Below are 18,889 nucleotides of genomic sequence, written 5' to 3' on the forward strand. Positions count from 1 at the left end.
TTAATACAAGTAGGAGATTTTTAACACAAAATAGCTGAGGTTACTAAAAAGAGGTTACTCATAACCGTATTTTAAAACAAAAAAAATTCTTTGACAGGGCTGGAGCGATATAGCATAGCTACCTGCAAGGGCATTTGCCTTGCACACGGCTGACCCGGATTCGATTCCTAGCATCCCATATGGCCCCCTGAGCACCGCCAGGGGTAATTCCTGAGTGCAGAGCCAGGAGTGACCCCTGTGCATTGCTGGATGTGACCCAAAAAGAAAAAAAAAATTCTTTGAGAGATACATATTAAAGCACATGAGATTAAATAATAGGATGTCTGATGAGTACATAAAATTAATAGGCTGCTGATAAGATGATATGAAACAAGATCAAGCAAGAAACAATGATTAAGTAAATGGGAAGAAGCCCCTTAGACTAGTGGTTTTTAACAGCCAGTTCATGTACCAGTACCATTTGCAGATCCAAAAAAGTTGAAAATCACTACCGTAGGCTAGTTCTTTTAATATAACTGTCTATATCAATTCTCCAAAAATCAGCAATAGCTGTTTATGAAGTTTAGGGGAAAAAACTTAAAAATTATTTTTATAATGCTCTCATAAAAATAAATGTGTAACAGCAGAAACTTGAAAATCTTAAATCTGGGGAGGGAGCAATACCCAGTGGTGTCCAGAGACTACAAAGTATTGGTGACCATATGGTACCTGGGATCAAACTTCATCCTCTTAGATGTAAAGCATGCATTCAATCCTCTGAACTATTTCTATGGTCCATAAAATTTAAGTATTTTAACATACAAACCTTTGTAGTATTTTATTTTCCAAGCTTTCTGGTTTTCTATATGCTTTTTCCACTCATCAAATTCAGGAATACTGTAGAAGGAAAGTTCCTGCTTATTTTTGCTTGCCTTTAAATAAAGGTAAAAAAAAATTAATTTTTCTACCTTTCAAGACATTAGTATAGAATATATATTGATATTAAAGTACCTTTACAATAGGTGTAATGAACTCTTCAAGGAAACCATGCTTCAAAAGTGATGGCCAGTTGTGGTGGATGAAGTTAATAAGCAAGCCTTTTATGTGAGAACCATCTTGATCCTAAATAAATGATACAAAAAAGTGCTATCATGTGTTTATGAAATATAATTACCTTAAAATTGTAAATCATTTCAATTAAAGCACAAAAGATTAAAAAATTGTATGACTAAAGTTTTTTTATTTTGTAATTCTCTAATTATTACCATTTTACTACTCAATTTCTAATTTTTACATATCCCAAATTATGCTACCAAAACCAAATATTAATCATTCTACAGATTAATCTTTCTCACTTGCAAATTTCATATTCTAATTATTGTAAGTTTTAACCCTATGACAATACTACTGTGTATTCCATTCTTAACAATATTTATCAGTCTAAAAAATTACTAAACAGGTGTTTACCCAATAAAATAGCTAAGGTAAAAGTGCTTCAAAGTAATACCACTATTAAAACAACATTTTATCCATTTTTACTTATATTGTTTTGGAGAAAGTCTATAAAACTATCAAAAGTATAATCTGTAGGGGCTGGAGCAGTAGCATAGCCTTGCACTCAGCGGACTCGAGTTATTCCCAGCATCCCATATGGTCCCCCGAGCACCACCAGGAGTAATTCCTGAGTGCATGAGCCAGGAGTAACCCCTGTGCATCACCAGGTGTGACCCAAAAAGCAAAAAAAAAAAAGTATAATCTGTAAAAAGACAAGAGTTTTAAAATGCATGAACTTTCAAACCAACCTGATCAGTCATAATCATAATCTTTCCATAGCGTAAAGTTTTCAGAGATTCTGCATCATCATAACTTTTCTTGTACTGTAAACCAACTATTTTAATTATATTGTTTATTTCTGCATTTTCCATAATCTGTACAAAAAGGAAAAGAATTTTAAAGTGGAAAAATAGAATGAATCAGAATTTATATTAAAAATCCAGCTGCTTTGATTTTAAACTATAATAAAGTATTAAATATTGTATGTCACATATATGTATAAATGTCATCTGTAAGTGCATGTACTAAAAAGATACAGAGAGACATACCTGTTTATGAGAAGCTTCCCGTACATTAAGAATTTTTCCCCTGAGTGGAAAGACCCCATATCTATCTCGACCAATGACACCTAATCCAGAAACAGCCAGCGATTTGGCAGAATCTCCCTCTGTTAGTATCAGTGTACACTCCAGGGAATGTTTGCCACCTGAGAAAAACAATGACATGTAATTAAAATTCCTTAATCTTACCAATGAGAAACATAAAGCCAGAAAAACCAATGATCACAATGACAATGGGGAAAGACTATAAAATTATCTCCATCAGACTTACTATAGTTCAACATTAAATCATTACTGTCATCCTATTGTTCATCAATTCACTCAAGCGGGTGCCAATAACGTCTCCATTCGTCCCAGCCCTGAGGTTTTAGCAGCCTCTCCTTACACATTTTTCCCAACGACTGGAGGCTCTTTTCAGAGTTAGGGGAATGAGACCTGTTATTGTTATTGTATTTGGCATATCGAATACGCCACAGGGAGCTTGCCAGCCTCTTCTGTGCGAGTGGCATACTCTTGGTAGCTTAAAATATTAAATACTTTATTGAATTTCTATCCACTGGTAATTAGTAATATGTGATGCATTTGTCAATTTTTGAGTAAAATTAATTCTAGATCTAAAAAATTTTGTCTACATATGTCTATTTATGTCTATATATATGAAAATAAAAATGTTTAAAATTGATCAAAACTTATTTAAGAATACAGGACGTTTGCCTTGCACACCGACAACCCGGGTTCAATTCCCAGCATCCCATATGATCCCCTGAGCACCTTGAGGAGTAATTCCTGAGTACAGGGCCAGGAATAACACCTGTGCATCACCGGGTGTGACCCAAAAAGCCAAAATATATCTATGTATGTATATAGATAAATATACGTATATATATCAAATAGGGTCTGGAGTGATAGCAAACCATGTAGGGCATCTGCCTTGCACGCGCCATCCCAGGTTCGATTCCCAGCATCCCATTTGGTCCCCAAGCACTGCCAGGAGTAATTCCTGATTACAGAGCCAGGAATAACCCCAGTGCATCGCCAGGTGTGACCCAAAAAGAAGAAAAGAAAAAAAACAGAATATATCCAATACATGAATCTTACCAGCATCATTAGCGTCATCCAGTTTGGGAATACCTTTGATTTTACTATACTTTACTGATGAACACTTCTTGTTCAGCTGAGTCTGAGCCTTAAATTTTACCCAATTCAGGATACTTTCTACAATACCACAATTAGAGGCCTAAAAAAATGAAGAGAAATGATATACAAATAAGCCCGAAATTCTCAACTCAAGCCAAAATAAACTACAAAACTCTATGTCACAGCTTATAAAGTATGACAATAATGGTGGTAATAAAAATACATTCTAGTACACTTTAGTACACATTAAAACTAATTGAAGCAGTGGGGCTAGAGCAATAGCACTGCGGGTAGAGCCAACCCGGGTTCGATTCCCAGCATCCCATATGGTCCCCTGAGCACCACCAGGGGTGATTCCTGATTGCAGAGTCAGGAGTAATCCCTGTGCATTGCCAGGTGTGACCCAAGAAGCAAAAAATAAAAATAAAAATAAAATAAAACTAATTCAAGCAGTAATCACAATGACTTACATACAGTACTGGAATATAAATTCAGAAAAAAATAGTAACTTTACCAAGTATGAAAAATTGTACTAAAATAACTTTAAGAGAAAAGCATATTATTTTAACTAAAGTAACTTGTAACAAAAGCTAACACAAAAGGTTATCCACCCAAGAATTTACTAGATGAGAAATTTTAGATTCTGATATTTCTTATATTCCTCCATTAAAAAAAAGCCCTAAATTCATTGTCAGAGAAGATATTAACACAAAGGAAGTATTAGGATAAACTCAAAAATTTAGCTTTAAACTATTGACAATAAGGATTTCAAAATTATATACTATGTGTCACTTGCATTGGCAAGATGTTGTGCCATAAAGAAAATTAAATTTCTAAGTTGGAATCATTTATTTTTATCAAGGATGGTTTAATCTTAGATGTATGAAACAGTTTCCTAGAATTATTGAGATATGAAAAAAAAAAGGTGAACCATACTGTCAAATCTAAACGCAATGAATCACGCCCACGAACCACCTCCAGTGCCATGTAAGCTCTTTCACCAGTCATGATCCAGAAACTCAAAAATAAATCTTAAAAGAGGCCTACAAGTGGCAGAATTTCTCCTGGATCCCGTAAGAGTCATCCCAGGTCAACCAGGAGGGAGTCAGGAGAACCCCTGCAACTGCCCAAACAGAGTCCCAGCAGCCGAAAATCTCCACACTTCACAATCGCCTGGACTCCACTGCTCTGATGAGCATCATCCAGAAATTAATTTGTTGAAAAACCCAGGTATGCAGGTTTTGTGACTGAAATCTCCAGATTTCACAGAGTTGGGGATGGGCTACCTTCTCCCACCTCTCTGTACTTCTAGAAGTCCAGCAGTCCTGCACATGCCCCAAAGTGCCAGTTAAGAATTTAACTTCAGCTATATCACCCGGTGAAAAATTCTGGACACCCTAGAGTGCACAGCCACAATTTCAGTGGCACAACAGCTCATTTGTATGACATGACATCTCTTTTGTAACATTGATAAACCAAGAGTAGCACACCAGATTGGATGGGATGTAACAGAAGGCAACCAATCTCGATTAACAAAACATCAACACAGAAGGCTTAATCTAACATTTCAGTAATCTCTTATAAAAGGTCTTAAGAACTGTAGAAATAAGTACCAGGAGGTTGACTCCATGGCTTCGAGGCTGGCCTCATGTTCCGGGGAAAGGTCAACTCAGAGAAGCGATCATCAACTACATTGCAGTCGAAGGCCATGTGGGGGAAGGGAGTTGCGGGCTGAATGAGGGCTAGAGACTGAGCACAGCGGCCACTCAACACCTTTGTTCCAAACCACAACAACTAATTAGAGAGAGAAAGCAGAAGGGAATGCCTTGCCACAGTGGCAGGGTGGGGTGGGGGGGAGATGGGATTGGGGAGGGTGGGAGGGACACTGGGTTTACGGGTGGTGGAGAATGGGCACTGGTGAAGGGATGGGTTCCCAAACTTTGTATGAGGGAAGTGTGAGCACAGAAGTGTATAAATCTGTAACTGTACCCTCACGGTGATTCTCTAATTAAAAATAAATAAATTAAAAAAAAAAAAAATAAAAAATAAAAGGTCTTAAGGACTCCATGGTGAGATACAATGATCTTCACTAACTTTCTTCCAAGGAAATAGTTGTTGATCATCCTCTTAGCAAATTATTTACAATAAACAATGCAAAATAAATTATTGAGGGCCTGCTAATGAGGGTAGGCTCAAGGGGTGGTTAGGAAAATTGGAAATAATGGTGATGGGAAGGTGCAATGGCAGTGGGATTGATGTTGGAATATTGAATGTCAGTAACTAATGAGTTAATAAAGTTTTTGTTTTAATCTAAACTTAATCTACTCAAAATGAAAAAAAGCCTAAAATCAAATCATTTTACTATTGTAAGGACAGAAATTTAAATTATATTATGATTAGATTCAAAAGTACTATTTATACAGGCTATAAGTAAACTACAGTCTAAATATCAACTTTTTTTAATGGGTGGAGGAGGGTCCTTAGACCGCACGGGGAAAAGCTCAGGGATTATTGCTGGCAGTGCTTGAGGGACCATATGCAGTGCTGGGAGCTAAACCAGAGTCAGTCATGTACAAACCAAGTGCCTTAACTCTTGGACTCTCTCCAGCCTTTCAACTTTTTTGAGAACTTACCTTTAAATTCCAATAAAATAATTTGACAAATACATTATCTCTAATGCCATTTATACCGAACACCCCAAACAAAATGAACTTTAAAATGGGAAGGACTGCAATGTGTTTATCTTTACATTCTTCCCCAATATCACATATATTTAAAGGCACCGTATATATGCCTTTCAGTATGTCTACTAATGGGCTGCAATGGCAGAACTGAGCAAAAACTGATTAATATGTACAACATTATAAGAAGCTATTAGTAGTTGTAAAGCTTAGTTATAAATCTAAGATTGTTTATATTCTCACCTTGTTTCAGAAAGACTAAAGCATCCTAAATATAAATATAAAATATTGTGAATGTTATGCTATACATATTAACACAAATTTTAAAAGCTGAACATCTTGATTGAATGTTATGCATGCAAGAAACCTGGATTCAATTCCTGGCACCTAGTGGCTGCCCAAACAACCTACAGTAACCTCTGAGTTCAGAGCCATGAATAGACCCTGAGCACTTTCAGGTATGGTTAAAAAAACAAAAAGCACTAAAAAGTAGGAAAAAAGCTAAAATAGGTAAAGATCAGTAGATGAAATGAGTAAAAAAAATGAAAGCAGGAGTCCTTGAGGAACGTACATTTGTTAAGAAGAAGATCTGACATTATTCTGGTCAATGGAAGACTAAAAATATGAATAGTTACATGATTCCCTATTTTAATATTTGACAAAATAATGGATTATTAATCAACAGATTCTACCCATTGGAATTTTCAGAATTAAGCATTTTAATTTGTATTGTTAAGTCTGCCTTTATCCAGTTAATATGAGAGGAAGTAATCACAAATTAAATACAGAAACAAAATAAATAACTTTTAATTAAAAATACTGAAAAACACAATATTTACTTACAGCTTTAAAAAATTTTTCAGACAGTTGGCATTTGGACCCAAAACTTTTAGGCTGCAGAGTCATATTTTCCTTGGTCTGAGAATCAAAAGTTGGATTTTCAATAAGGCAATTAATAAAAACCCATATGTGGTTTTTAACCTGTTGAAACAATTTTTAAAGGGTCAACATCAAAACTGATATTATTTAATAAATTAACAGAATTCACAAAGCATCACTTACTTGAAATGGTTTCACTGAAACACCAGCTTTGTTCTTTTTCTTAACAACTTCAATCAGTTTACCAACAACCTGATCTACTACATAATCCACATGGCGTCCACCCTAAAGACAAATAAAAATACGCAAAATTAAAAATATTCTATTAAATTAGGGTAGAAAAAAGCATAGTCTATTTTCCCCCAGAATTCAGATTTAATCTTCCCAACAACCTTGTAAATTCAGTATTTTTAACCCTGTTTTCCAGAGAAATATTATGAGTTAGAACATCAGGGTTGGAATATAAAAAATAATGTCTTTTTGACCACAGAATCAAGCAGCCAACTTCAAAGTAAGAACAGAGGCTAGAAAGAGAGTATCAGAATAGGGCACTGGCCTTGCACACAACTGACCTGTGTTAAATCTCCAACACCACATATGTTCCCCTGAACCCACCAGGAATGATCCCTGAGACATACATACACACACACACACACACACACACACACACACACACACACACACACACAGATCTAGAGATAAGGTACATCAGGTAAAGTGCATTCCTTGCCATGGCTGACCCTGGTTTGATCTTGGGCATCTCCTATGATCCATCAAACTCAGGAGAAGAAAGCCCTGTGCACAACTGGGTGTGGCACCCAAACTAAAACAAAAGAACCTTGACCATTAAAAAACAACAAATATTAAATTAACACTTTAACAAAAGCAATGCAACAATAAATCATTGTTATAGATTATTCTATGGTACAAGCTGTACTGACTAAAATATATTATGGTCAATTGAGAAATGCTTTATATGAAAATTTTTATTTTATTTGATTTTTAAATCTCCTAAAAGTTCTTGGGGGTATTCAAACTCCAGAATAGCAGATAAAATGTTACTCAATTTCACCCTAAAACAAAATCATTTCCTACTATTCTTCCTTCCTTATTCTCAATTCTGAACAAAAAATACTTTATAATATTAAGTTCCATAAAATATACATATTCAACTACAAACATTAATCATGAATTTATTTCCTAGTCGATGTGTACATAAAGTTCAAGATATTTCATAGAAAAGAAGATTTCACAGCTGGAGGGTACAGAAGGTAGGGCGCCTGCCTTGCATGTGACCAGGTTCAATCCTCAGCACCCAGGGCCTGAAGGGAGTTACCCTGAGTGCGGAATGAAGAGTAAGCCCTAAGGAGACTGCTGGGCCCGATGCAAAAACCAACACAAGAGGAAAAGCAAATAAAATTTTATTTTCAGTTAGCAACTTTTATTGCACATTTTGTTGTTATTCTTGGTTACTCTATCCTTTTGAATGACAATGTTCTCATGACTTGGAAAGAATAAATTAGTACACTTACCTTTGTTGTTGCAATACTATTTACAAAGCTGATTTGCTGGAATCCTTTTTCACTCAATGTGAGACATACATCCCATCTTTCATTTGCAAGTTCATGAATAACTTTCAGAGCTACTCCAGTTTCATCCAATTTATCTTTCACATAAAGATCAACATAACTGCGAAATCCATTTACCTATTAAAACAAAATAATATGCAATTAATCTTCTATTGGCAGCTCAACTACGTAAATATCTATACTTTGATTTCCTTCATTCAAAAACATATGCAATTTATGATTTTTATCTTCTGCTTTTATATTACAGTTTCAGTAACATGTCTACAATAGCGTCAGTGTTTATGGCTTTGATGTACCATCATTTAATATTATGTCCCTACTTTTATTTCCTACTTTTATTTCTTTATATACTAAAGATGAGGACTGGAGCGTTAGCACAGAGGGTAGGGCGTTTGCCTTGCACACAGCTGACCCAGGTTCAATTCCTCCATCCCTCTCGGAGAGCCCAGCAACCTACCGAGAGTATTACACCCGAATGGCAGAGCCTAGCAAGCTACCCATGGCACATTAGATATGCCAAAAGCAGTAACAAATCTCACAATGGAGATGTTACTGGTGCCCGCACAAGCAAATCAATGAGCAACAGGATGATACTGACCACAAATAAGTGAAATCATCAATGAGCAACAGGATGATAGTGAGCACATATGAGTGAAATCATATGTTCTGTTCCTTGATTTCTATCTTCTAAAGAACAAGTAACTTGGAGAAGTGTGGATAGTACAGGGGTTAGGATGTTTGCCTTGCACATGATCCTCAGAACAGTATATACTACCTTGAACAGGACCAAGAATAAGCTTTGAGAAACACCATGTGTGGACCACTCCAGTAGGGAAAAGGAATCTATTGGGGCATAGGATATAGCTCAGTGATAGAGTTTATGCCTTGGCTTGAGACCCTGGTTTCAATTCATGATGGCACAAAATACACTTTTGTAACTTCACTGTCACTGTCATCCCATTGCTCATCGATTTGCTCGAGCAGGCACCAGTAACATCTCCATTGTGAGATTTGTTGTTACTGTTTTTGACATATCGACTACGCCACAGGCAGCTTGCCAGGTTCTGCCATGGGGGCAAAATACTCTGGATAGCTTGCCCAGCTCTCCGAGAGGGGTGGAGGAATCAAACCCGGGTCTGCGGTGTGTAAGGCAAATGCCCTACCTGCTGTGCTAAGCCCTTTTGTAACTTATTTTCCATATATAATTCATAAACAGATGCTTCAAAGGGAAATCTGAAAATTAATTTATTAGAAATTTAAGAATTTACAAAAACCAAAATAAATAAATTATTTTGGCTTGCAAAAGGTGTGCAAGCCAATAACTGCCTGCAATTAGCCTGGGGTCTGTAAAGACAGCATAGCGAGGAGGATGGTGCTTGACTTGCCTAAGTCTGAATGGGTAGACCCCTAGCACTGTATGTGGTCCCCCGAGTACTGCCAGGAGTGAACCTCCTGAACAGAGAGCTAGGACTAAGTCTAAGCACAGCCAGGCATAGTCCCCAAAACAAAATCATAATGATAATAATTTTAATATTCTAGAACAACAAAGCATACTTCAAGTGTCAATTCAGACATACAAGGGGAAAAAAAACAGAAGGAAAAGAAAAAAAGAGATGAGAGTAGGAGAAAGGAGAAAGAGGAAAAGGAAGAGGGAAAGAGAAGAAATTGTTTCTGGCATTGGAATAAAACAGCTGCTCAGACAATAAATTAGTTATTTTCTATGAAATCTCAGAAAACTGAGATAATAGTACACGTTAGTCACACAAAAACTAAGAGACATGGGTCTTTATAGAGACACTGAGCCTGAGCAAAGTTAACATCATAAGTCACCAGAAACTAAAACCAGAAGCGTTTACAAATTGCAGTGGACAAATGTGAAAATCTGAAACACCTAAAGTAGCCAAAGGCTGTGGCACAAGGAATTTCTACTCTTTTGTAGGCTTTTCTTCAAGGAATCCCAGTAGATTTTGACAGAGAAGGTATAACAGAGTATAGAGAAAATTTCTTTTCATGATGTTGGCTAAAAATTTCTCCAAATCCCATTTTCCTTACTAAATAAATAAATAAGTAAAAATGCTTGACCGAGAAAATACTACTCCTGGAGAGCACTGATGAAATATCACTATGACGAGAATAAAGTATCTTGCCCAGTCACACTCTATGCTGTCCCATCCCGCCCTCATTTAAGTTTAGAGCAAATGAAAAGATTATTCTGCAGGGGACTCAAGGATTCTGAATGAAAACATACAGCATCAGTAGGATATCTCTCCCTCTCTCTCCCTCTCTTCCTCTCTACACACACACACACACACACACCCCAAAACAAACTCCACATATGAGCATATCTTACTCAATAAACACCCTCCCACACACACATACACACACACACACAAAAGAAAAACACAGCAATGAAGGGCCAGAGCAATAGTACAGCTGGTAAGCCACATGAAGCCAATTCAGTTCAATCCCCAGCATTCCACATAGCCCTTCAAGCCCCACCAGAAGTAAAACCTAAGTTCTGCCAGATGTGGTTCCCACAAAACAAACAAAATAAACTCTACAAATTAAATCAACAATTAAAAACTCTCCAGGGCTTGATCAATAGTAGAACAGATAGGGCATATGCCTGGTACATGCCCAACACAGGTTTGATATCCCTGGCACTCCAGAGCAATGCCAGGAGTAACTCAGTCCCGCACATCACCAAAAACTTGAAAAATAAAAAAACACTTAAACAGACATGGATAGCTCAAGTAGCTAAAAGCATCTGTTTTGTAAGCATATGCCATAAATTGGCTCCCCAATCTGCCACCCACATGCACCTAAGGGTCTCAGAGCCCCTGTTGTCCAGAATGGCCAGCACCACTACAGCGTGCCATCTCTAGCACACACTGAAAGACATACAAGCACCTCAACCAGGAGCTGTCGCCCACTGAGCACTGTGTGAGCATGACAGTAACCGCTAGCAAGTTTCAGAACCAGAACATGCACTAGCACCACAACCAAAGGAAGGGGGTCTCCACTGAGCGCCTGATCAAGTGTACAAGCCTAACCCACAGTTACAACAGTAACAACTGCAATAAAAGGGAGAAGGGAAAAAACAAAAAAAATTTAGGGGCTGGAGAGATAGCAGAGCGGGTAGGGCGTTTGCCTTGCACACGGCTGACCCGGGTTCGATTCCCAGCATCCCATATGGTCCCCTGAGCACCACCAGGGGTAATTCCTGAGTGCAGAGCCAAGAGTGACCCCTGTGCATTGCCAGGTGTGACCCAAAAAGCAAAAAAAAAAAAAAGAATTTAAAAGAAGTCAAAGGAAAAGAAAACACCTTATCAACAAAAGAAAAATATGAATTACATATTTGTAATGTAATCAAGAATAAAATGAAACTACCTCATTAAAAAGTATGAAAATTAAAACTATCAACCAACAATCGTTTATCCAGTGAAAATCTACATCCTTTGAAAATAAAGAAAAATGCTCTCTCAAAGGAATCTAAATTGTATTTGCTGCCAGTAGATAGGCTAAACAAGAAATGTTAAAGAAGATCTCCAGAGAGAAGGAATAAGATTAAAATAAGCTCAGATCTACATCAAGAAGCTAAGAGCTTGGAAATTAAATAAATGCATGTAATATACAGACTTACTGTAAAGATAACTGAACATTTAGAGCATTAACAGTAATATCACCACTGTAGAAAATTTAAAGACATTACTTTTTAATGTATTTCTTCTACCTCCTTTTCCTGGAGTTCGCAGCATATGTGAAAGTGAGAATATGTTCTTATAAGGTTCTTTCACTACACATGACAAATTATTTGAAAGAAAACCCGGAGCAGGAGCTGGAACAATAGTGCAGCGGGTAGGGCCCTTGCCTAACATGTGGCTAACCTGAGTTTGATCCCTAGAACCCCATATGGCTCCCAAGCCCCACCAGGAAGGAGCCCTGCGAGGGGAGCCAGGAGGAAACCCTGAGAACAGCCAGGAGTAGCCCAGGAAAAAAACAAAAATGGAGACCCAAACCATTTACAAATGTTTCGTAAACCCTAGGGAAATCACTGAAAGGGACTTTGAAAGGTGCAGAAAAAAATGAGCTGAGGAGATAAAACAGAATCATTAAAAAAAAAAATGCTCAATTAAAACACAGAGAAGGTAGAATAAGAGAAAATATGAAACAAAGAACAAATAGTAAGCACACTGATTAATTTGAATCCAATTCTACCAATAATCAGTTGAAACATGAATCATCTAAATACACCTGTTAACAAAAGCTTATTTAGGGGCCAAAGATATAGTACAGTGGGCAGGACGCTTGCCTTGCAAGCAGCCAACCCAAGCTCAATCCCCAGCACCCCACGTGGTCCTCCAAGCACCTCCATAAGTGATTCCTGAGAGCAGAAGCAGAGTAAACTCTTACCACCAGAGGTTGGCTCAAAAACAAGATTACTAGGTGATAACTAAAATTCAACTTTGTGGGTTGGGGAGAGAGCAAAATACTAGACATGGCCTGCATGTGCAAAGTGTGCATATGCACACTCTATCACCGTGTGCCCCAGAACCCCAACACCACTGGTGTCCCTCTGGTGACCCCCAGCACTGCGAGAACTAAGCTTCACCACATAGTTGGGTCCAAGTATTTAACTATGCAGCCTAATCAGCCAATATTACCAGGAATTGTCCCTCGGCTCCCTGAACACTGCTTTGGAGACCCCCAAGATAAAATAATATTAGATAAAACACAAAATAAATAAAAACCAAGACAGAGGGCCTGGAATACAGATATATGAATTAAAATGCTAGTCTGGCAAGTGCAAGAAGCTGAGGTGATCCTAACAACTCTGCTGTATGGGACCTCCAGAGAGGGGAATGAGTAGAATAAACAGTAAAGACCACAAGCTGTCTACAAAATAAGAATGGATTAACTAGTCTGAAAGACACTTACAGGCAATTTCTTTCCATTAAACATGACCTTGACCCCTTTGCACGAACCAGCCAAATCATAAGCTCTTCTGGTCATCAGAGCCACAATATCCTTGTCAAGTTTTTCCATCTTAAATTTGGACAAGTCTGGCTGGAATGTTATGCATGTATAATCTTCGCCATCAAAATGTTTAATCTTGGCTTCAGAAGTCTTCATCATATTATTCATCCATGTCTGTAAAAGAAAAACATTCCAGTATTTCTACAATGCCTCTATATACTATGGTAAAGAAAGTTCAGATAAGACATTTTCTTATCACAACTTGAGCCCATAGCAAACCAAACTTTCAAATAGATGAGTTAGAGGTGAAAAATATCTTAAATATTACTGTAATGCCTCCTGATGAAAATAAGCAAAATAAACAAATACCTTCATATAATGCTAGCAAAATATCTTTCAAATTCTTCAATATGACTACATAGAATTTTATAAAAATACTTTTCCTGGTAAGTTATTTAAACTAATGCAAAATTTAAAACTCCTTTCAAAGGTCTACAAGAGAAAACTAAGATTAAAATTGTAAATGATAGAATTGAGAAATTAATGAGGAATTTCAAGCATACTAAGCAGATGCATTTTAGTCTGTAAGATTCAACATTTCACTAATACTTAACAAGATTAATATGGGTAAGTTCTTTAAAGAATTTTAATAAAGAACAGGCTTACATAAAAATTTCTAGATATTCTTAAGTCTTTATGTATCAGCTTAAAAGTTTATACCTGCTTTATAAATTATATTTTTAAAAATTAATTTCTATCATACCTGCTTAAAACTGTGTTTGTATTCTTTGCAAGCTGTTTCTACTGTGAACTTTGTACTGAAAATATTACAAAGTTTTGCACCATAACCATTGCGACCACCTGTAAGTATAATCAAATATGAAAGATTTAATAAAAACTAAAGAAACTTTACGGATTTATGATCTATCTGTTTAAAAAACAGTTCTACTTAGTTATTATCATAACTGATTGAGTATATTTAATTTTTTTAAAGAAGAACAAGATTTAGCACATGTTGTAATATAATTTGTACATTCACAATCATTATCATAATTTCAAATGTATTAAGCATAACATCCAGTAAATCTACATAAGAATCTGAATTTTCTATCAAAGTCTATTCTCTATTACAAAATGTTAATCTATATCATTCCTTGCCTTAACTTTGAAGGAAAAAAGAAACTATTGACCTACTTGGGCAGTGTAATTAAGTAGGAAATAATAGTTCGTATAATTTGACTTTGGTCAAACCACTTTCAACTCTTTAAAATTTATTTTTTCCATCTTGACCCTCTTAAAATAGTTTAAAATTTAATTTGTCTAAAGGACATGATGTTTATGTAACAACAAATTTACATAAAGAAATTAAACCTCAACTCAAGTCAATGTATCTAAGTGAAATTTTAATTTTTCTGGAGGAATGTGTTTGGGGAGGACACTCTGCTCAGGAGTCACTTCTGTCAGTGCTCAAGGGACCACATGCAGTGGCAGAGATCAAACCATGGTTGGCCACATGAAAGGCAATCCTTAACCCCTATACTGTATCTCTCCAGTCCCGGAGTTAACTGTATCACTGTCATCCTATTATTCATGGATTTTCTCGAGGGCGCCCCAGTAATATTCCGTCCTTGTAGCGTGTTAGTGTAGCCCGATGGCATACTGGGGACTCTTTCAGAGTCAGGGGAATGAGGTCCGTCACTGTTAACTGTTTTTCGTATATCAAGTACGCCATGGGTGCAGGCGGGATACTCTCGGAGTTAAGCTTTTAAAATGTTTGTCAGGGGCTGGAGTGATAGCACAGCGGGTAAGGCGTTTGCCTTGCAAGCGGCTGACTGGGGTTCGCTTCCCAGCATCCTATATGGTCCCCTGGGCACCGCCAGGGGTAATTCCTGAGTACAGAGCCAGGAGTGACCCCTGTGCATCACCGGGTGTGACCCAAAAAAGCAAAAAATAAATAAATAAAATAAGCTAAAATGTCTGTCAAACTACAATCAAGAAACTACTTATACATAATAGTTTTTTATAAATGGCAGTTCTGGAAAGAATTTTATTATAATAAAACTACAGAAATTTCCTTCCCTGTAATATTTCATGTAATCTAAGTTTATCAGAGGAAAAATTTTCAATGATAATTCTGATTAGTAATTTAGATTTTACCTGTTACTTTTTTCTCATCATCGTCATAGTTACTGGATGTTAAAAGTTGTCCAAAGATTAAAGCAGGAACATAAACTTTCTCCACTTTATGTTCTACTACTGGAATGCCTTTCCCATTATTCCAAATACTTATAATGTTAGATTCACTGCAAATAAACAAGCAAAGCTTAGAGCTTAGAATAGTTTAAAGATTTATTGATTTCCATAAAAAATAAATACTGAATTATAAAGTTTTTACTTTACAATTAAAACCTGGATGATTATAAGCAAAACACCAGTCATTTCCATTTGAAAGATTACTTATTTTTCAAGAAGATCCTTGGTAGAGTCACATTCTGAGTCATAGCAGATTCACCTAAGGTTTGCAAACAATACTGCAAAATTTTTCAGAAAAAAGAGACTCTTCTCAACCTCCCAGAAAACGTAAAAGTTACAAAGTTCTTATGAGAAGTCAATTACAGACTCAGTTTTCTATTTGTATACAGTAACTGTGATGTGCCTGTTTCATTCTACCAGTATTCTGAGACCCACAAACTCTGAAGGGCCAGGGGCCAGTGATATTTTCATTTCTATTAACAATGCTATCTGCTATAGAAGTACACAGTACATATAAAAAAAGATATGGTGCTGAAGATGTATTCTATTCTCTGCCTAAATGTTAGTGGGTTATTTGTCTTGTGACAATCAGTGTCATAAGTAAACTTCAGTGGTAACAACAAAAAAATAAATAAAAAACTGAGTCTTAATACGCTCTATTCTCAACCTAAAAGAGGCGTAAAAGTTAGGATTGCAGAAATTATTGTTATAAACTAATTTTAATGGTTTCAAAATATGTAGAGAATAATTATCTTAGGTCTCAGTTTTTCCCATGAAATATCAATTTTAGTATGTATAGCACAGAGAAAGATTCCAATAGATAAAGCCTTACTTAAGAGTTAGATTTGCAATGAAATGCAGCTTCATAACCAACATTTAGATTGGCTTAAAGGCTACCTACCATTTGCCAATCTGGTTCAAAAGTATTTTTAGACATAGTTTGACTCACACAAATGTACTTCAATCTCTAAAGTTCTTGGGAGTAGTTTTTATAATGAAAAAACAAATGTTGTAAAAAACTAGGTGAATAAGTGTATCTTTCAAAGGATACTAACAAATTCAGTAACAACTTTCAGTAAAAAGTAACAAAAAGTAACAAATTTCAATAAAAACTGAAAATAATTTTGACACATTACCTTCTTTACCTAAATCAACAGTAACTTTTCTTTAATTTTTTTAGTAACTTTTCTTTAGATCACTTAAATATATGCTCGACTCTCCAAATTTACTAGACTCAAACTTTCATATAACTTTCATTCGTAGTTAAAATGGATCACTATTTAGTTAATAATCAAGACTTACTAGTGTCATTTATGTCAGAATAGATTCTTTCTTCTTTCTAAATTTCAATAGGAGTCTTAAATAAACACCTGAAATATTTATTACTGCAACAGTCACTTTGATAGCCACTCCCATTGAATATAATACATAATGATGACAGACTTACAGCTTCCATAGTAACAGTACTTGCTGCAGAACAGATTTTCACATTTTGTATAACATAAAACTTCATGTACAAAGTTCATTATCTATATCCCAATAGATATGCTAAATCTATTTTTATTGGGTATATACTGAAAGATATACTGAAATGTTATTGCCACTATTTTATAATATGTAGCTTATATTTCCTGTAACATGCAACTTACTAGTCTTTCCTATGTCAATTCATTACCAATATCCATTCCCAGTTCTTCAATCTCCTATTTATTGGGCTTTTCTTTGCCTAGAACACCTTTTTCATCTCTGTATCTATTCATTTTTACCCAAACTTTGGAGGAATTAGTTTCTGATTTCAGTTACCCAATTAGCTCCGTTAACAAGTTTATGGCAAAGTTTCCCATATTGAGACTAGTAAGAAATCTAAACTATTTACTAAGGACATGGGAAATAAGTAAACAAGCAAATGAAAATATAATAGTATTTAAAAAAGCAACGCCATACTTATGTATACACAGAAACATTTATTAAAATGAAGTTAGAAAGAGCAACAGAAGCACTACAATAATTGGAGACAGAATGATTCTTTGCCCAGATAAAACATGTCACCAAAAGTCACTATTCACTTGAGTTGTTTGACAGTTTACTTTTAATTACTTTGTTATGATAAGATTTTGGTTTGCTTTGTAGGGAGGTTTCCCCAGCAGTACCTGGGGCCCAAGGCCATTCATTCCCAGTGAAAATCAGCATAAGAGGTACAGGCTCAGTGCTAGGGACCAAAAGTGCTAAGGACCACGGAGGCCATACTTAGCAGTATTTGGGACATCACAGAGGTTATACCTACACTCCCCAGTGGTCCTGACGTGGTTATGTGGTGCCAGGGATAGAACCTAGGACCCCACAACCATGTATTCACTCCAGCTCTTTAAGTTATCTCCCCCAGCCCCACAGCTGTTTTTTTTTTTTAAAGTCCACATCACTGGATTAAGGTAACCCCATAAAGATCAAGATAACAGAACAAATATAGGCATGTTCATCAAAAAAATATATAAGGAAAATTTGTTCTTCCTACTTTTTGGATTAGAACCTCCAATTTTTAATTTTAAAAAGAACTTAAATAAATATGGCAAATATTTAACATGTTAGTGTAATAAATGATACTATTTTTAATTAGGAATTTTCAAAAGATTTTACAGCTGAATTTCCTTAAAGCGATCTTAAACTACTGCATAAGTTGTAACCTATAAGTGCACCGAGCAGCTTGGTCGTTGCTCATCGATTTGTTCAAGCGGGCACCAGTAATGTTTCTTGATTGTAAGACTTATTTGTTACTGTTTTTGGCAAATCCAATACGCCACGGGTAGCTTGCCAGGCTCTGCCGTGCGGGCGTGATACTCTCAGTAGCTTGCCGAGCTCTCCGAGAGGAATCGAACACGGGTCGGCCGAGTGAAAGGCAAACGCCCTACCACTGTCCTATCGCTCCAGCCCACTGAGCGGCTTATTCTCAAGAATTCATAAGAAAAATCTCAAGAACTTTAACAACATAATTATGTGGTAATATTTTCAAGATACAGTTAACTTCATGGCATAAAAAACTATTACTCATATTTTTATTATAGCATTAACTTTAGGGTAACAGAGAAGCTACACATGAACTGTTAAGTGTTCATGCCTCAAAAATCTTATATAAATCATAATAAATTACTAGTAAAACTATAAATGATAAAGGCAATATTTTACAAAAGGTCTGGTTAAAAACAGAACAAATGGAATAATGATCTTTCTAACTTAAAACTATTTTTTTCTCTTTTAGTCCTGAAAAAAAATCAGTATCATGAGA

At 36.0% G+C, this 18,889-nt stretch overlaps 1 protein-coding gene across 2 annotated transcripts in view; it reads right to left on the reverse strand.

Moving 5' to 3' along the window:
- TOP2B (DNA topoisomerase II beta) overlaps window positions 1-18,889 on the reverse strand; it is a 75,964-nt gene that overhangs the window by 33,287 nt on the left and 23,788 nt on the right. For both annotated transcript variants that reach the window (XM_055137268.1, XM_055137267.1), the window contains exons 5-15: window positions 15,514-15,659; window positions 14,120-14,217; window positions 13,318-13,530; window positions 8,323-8,496; window positions 6,974-7,075; window positions 6,755-6,892; window positions 3,192-3,330; window positions 2,082-2,239; window positions 1,782-1,907; window positions 991-1,101; window positions 806-911 (exon numbers count right to left, since the gene is read on the reverse strand). In XM_055137268.1, coding sequence (XP_054993243.1) covers window positions 806-911; window positions 991-1,101; window positions 1,782-1,907; window positions 2,082-2,239; window positions 3,192-3,330; window positions 6,755-6,892; window positions 6,974-7,075; window positions 8,323-8,496; window positions 13,318-13,530; window positions 14,120-14,217; window positions 15,514-15,659 — 1,511 coding nt within the window. The remainder of the gene's footprint in view (window positions 1-805; window positions 912-990; window positions 1,102-1,781; window positions 1,908-2,081; window positions 2,240-3,191; window positions 3,331-6,754; window positions 6,893-6,973; window positions 7,076-8,322; window positions 8,497-13,317; window positions 13,531-14,119; window positions 14,218-15,513; window positions 15,660-18,889) is intronic.

This window comes from Sorex araneus, chromosome 4 (assembly GCF_027595985.1).
Source record: "Sorex araneus isolate mSorAra2 chromosome 4, mSorAra2.pri, whole genome shotgun sequence".
NCBI classification, from domain to species: Eukaryota; Metazoa; Chordata; class Mammalia; order Eulipotyphla; family Soricidae; genus Sorex; species Sorex araneus.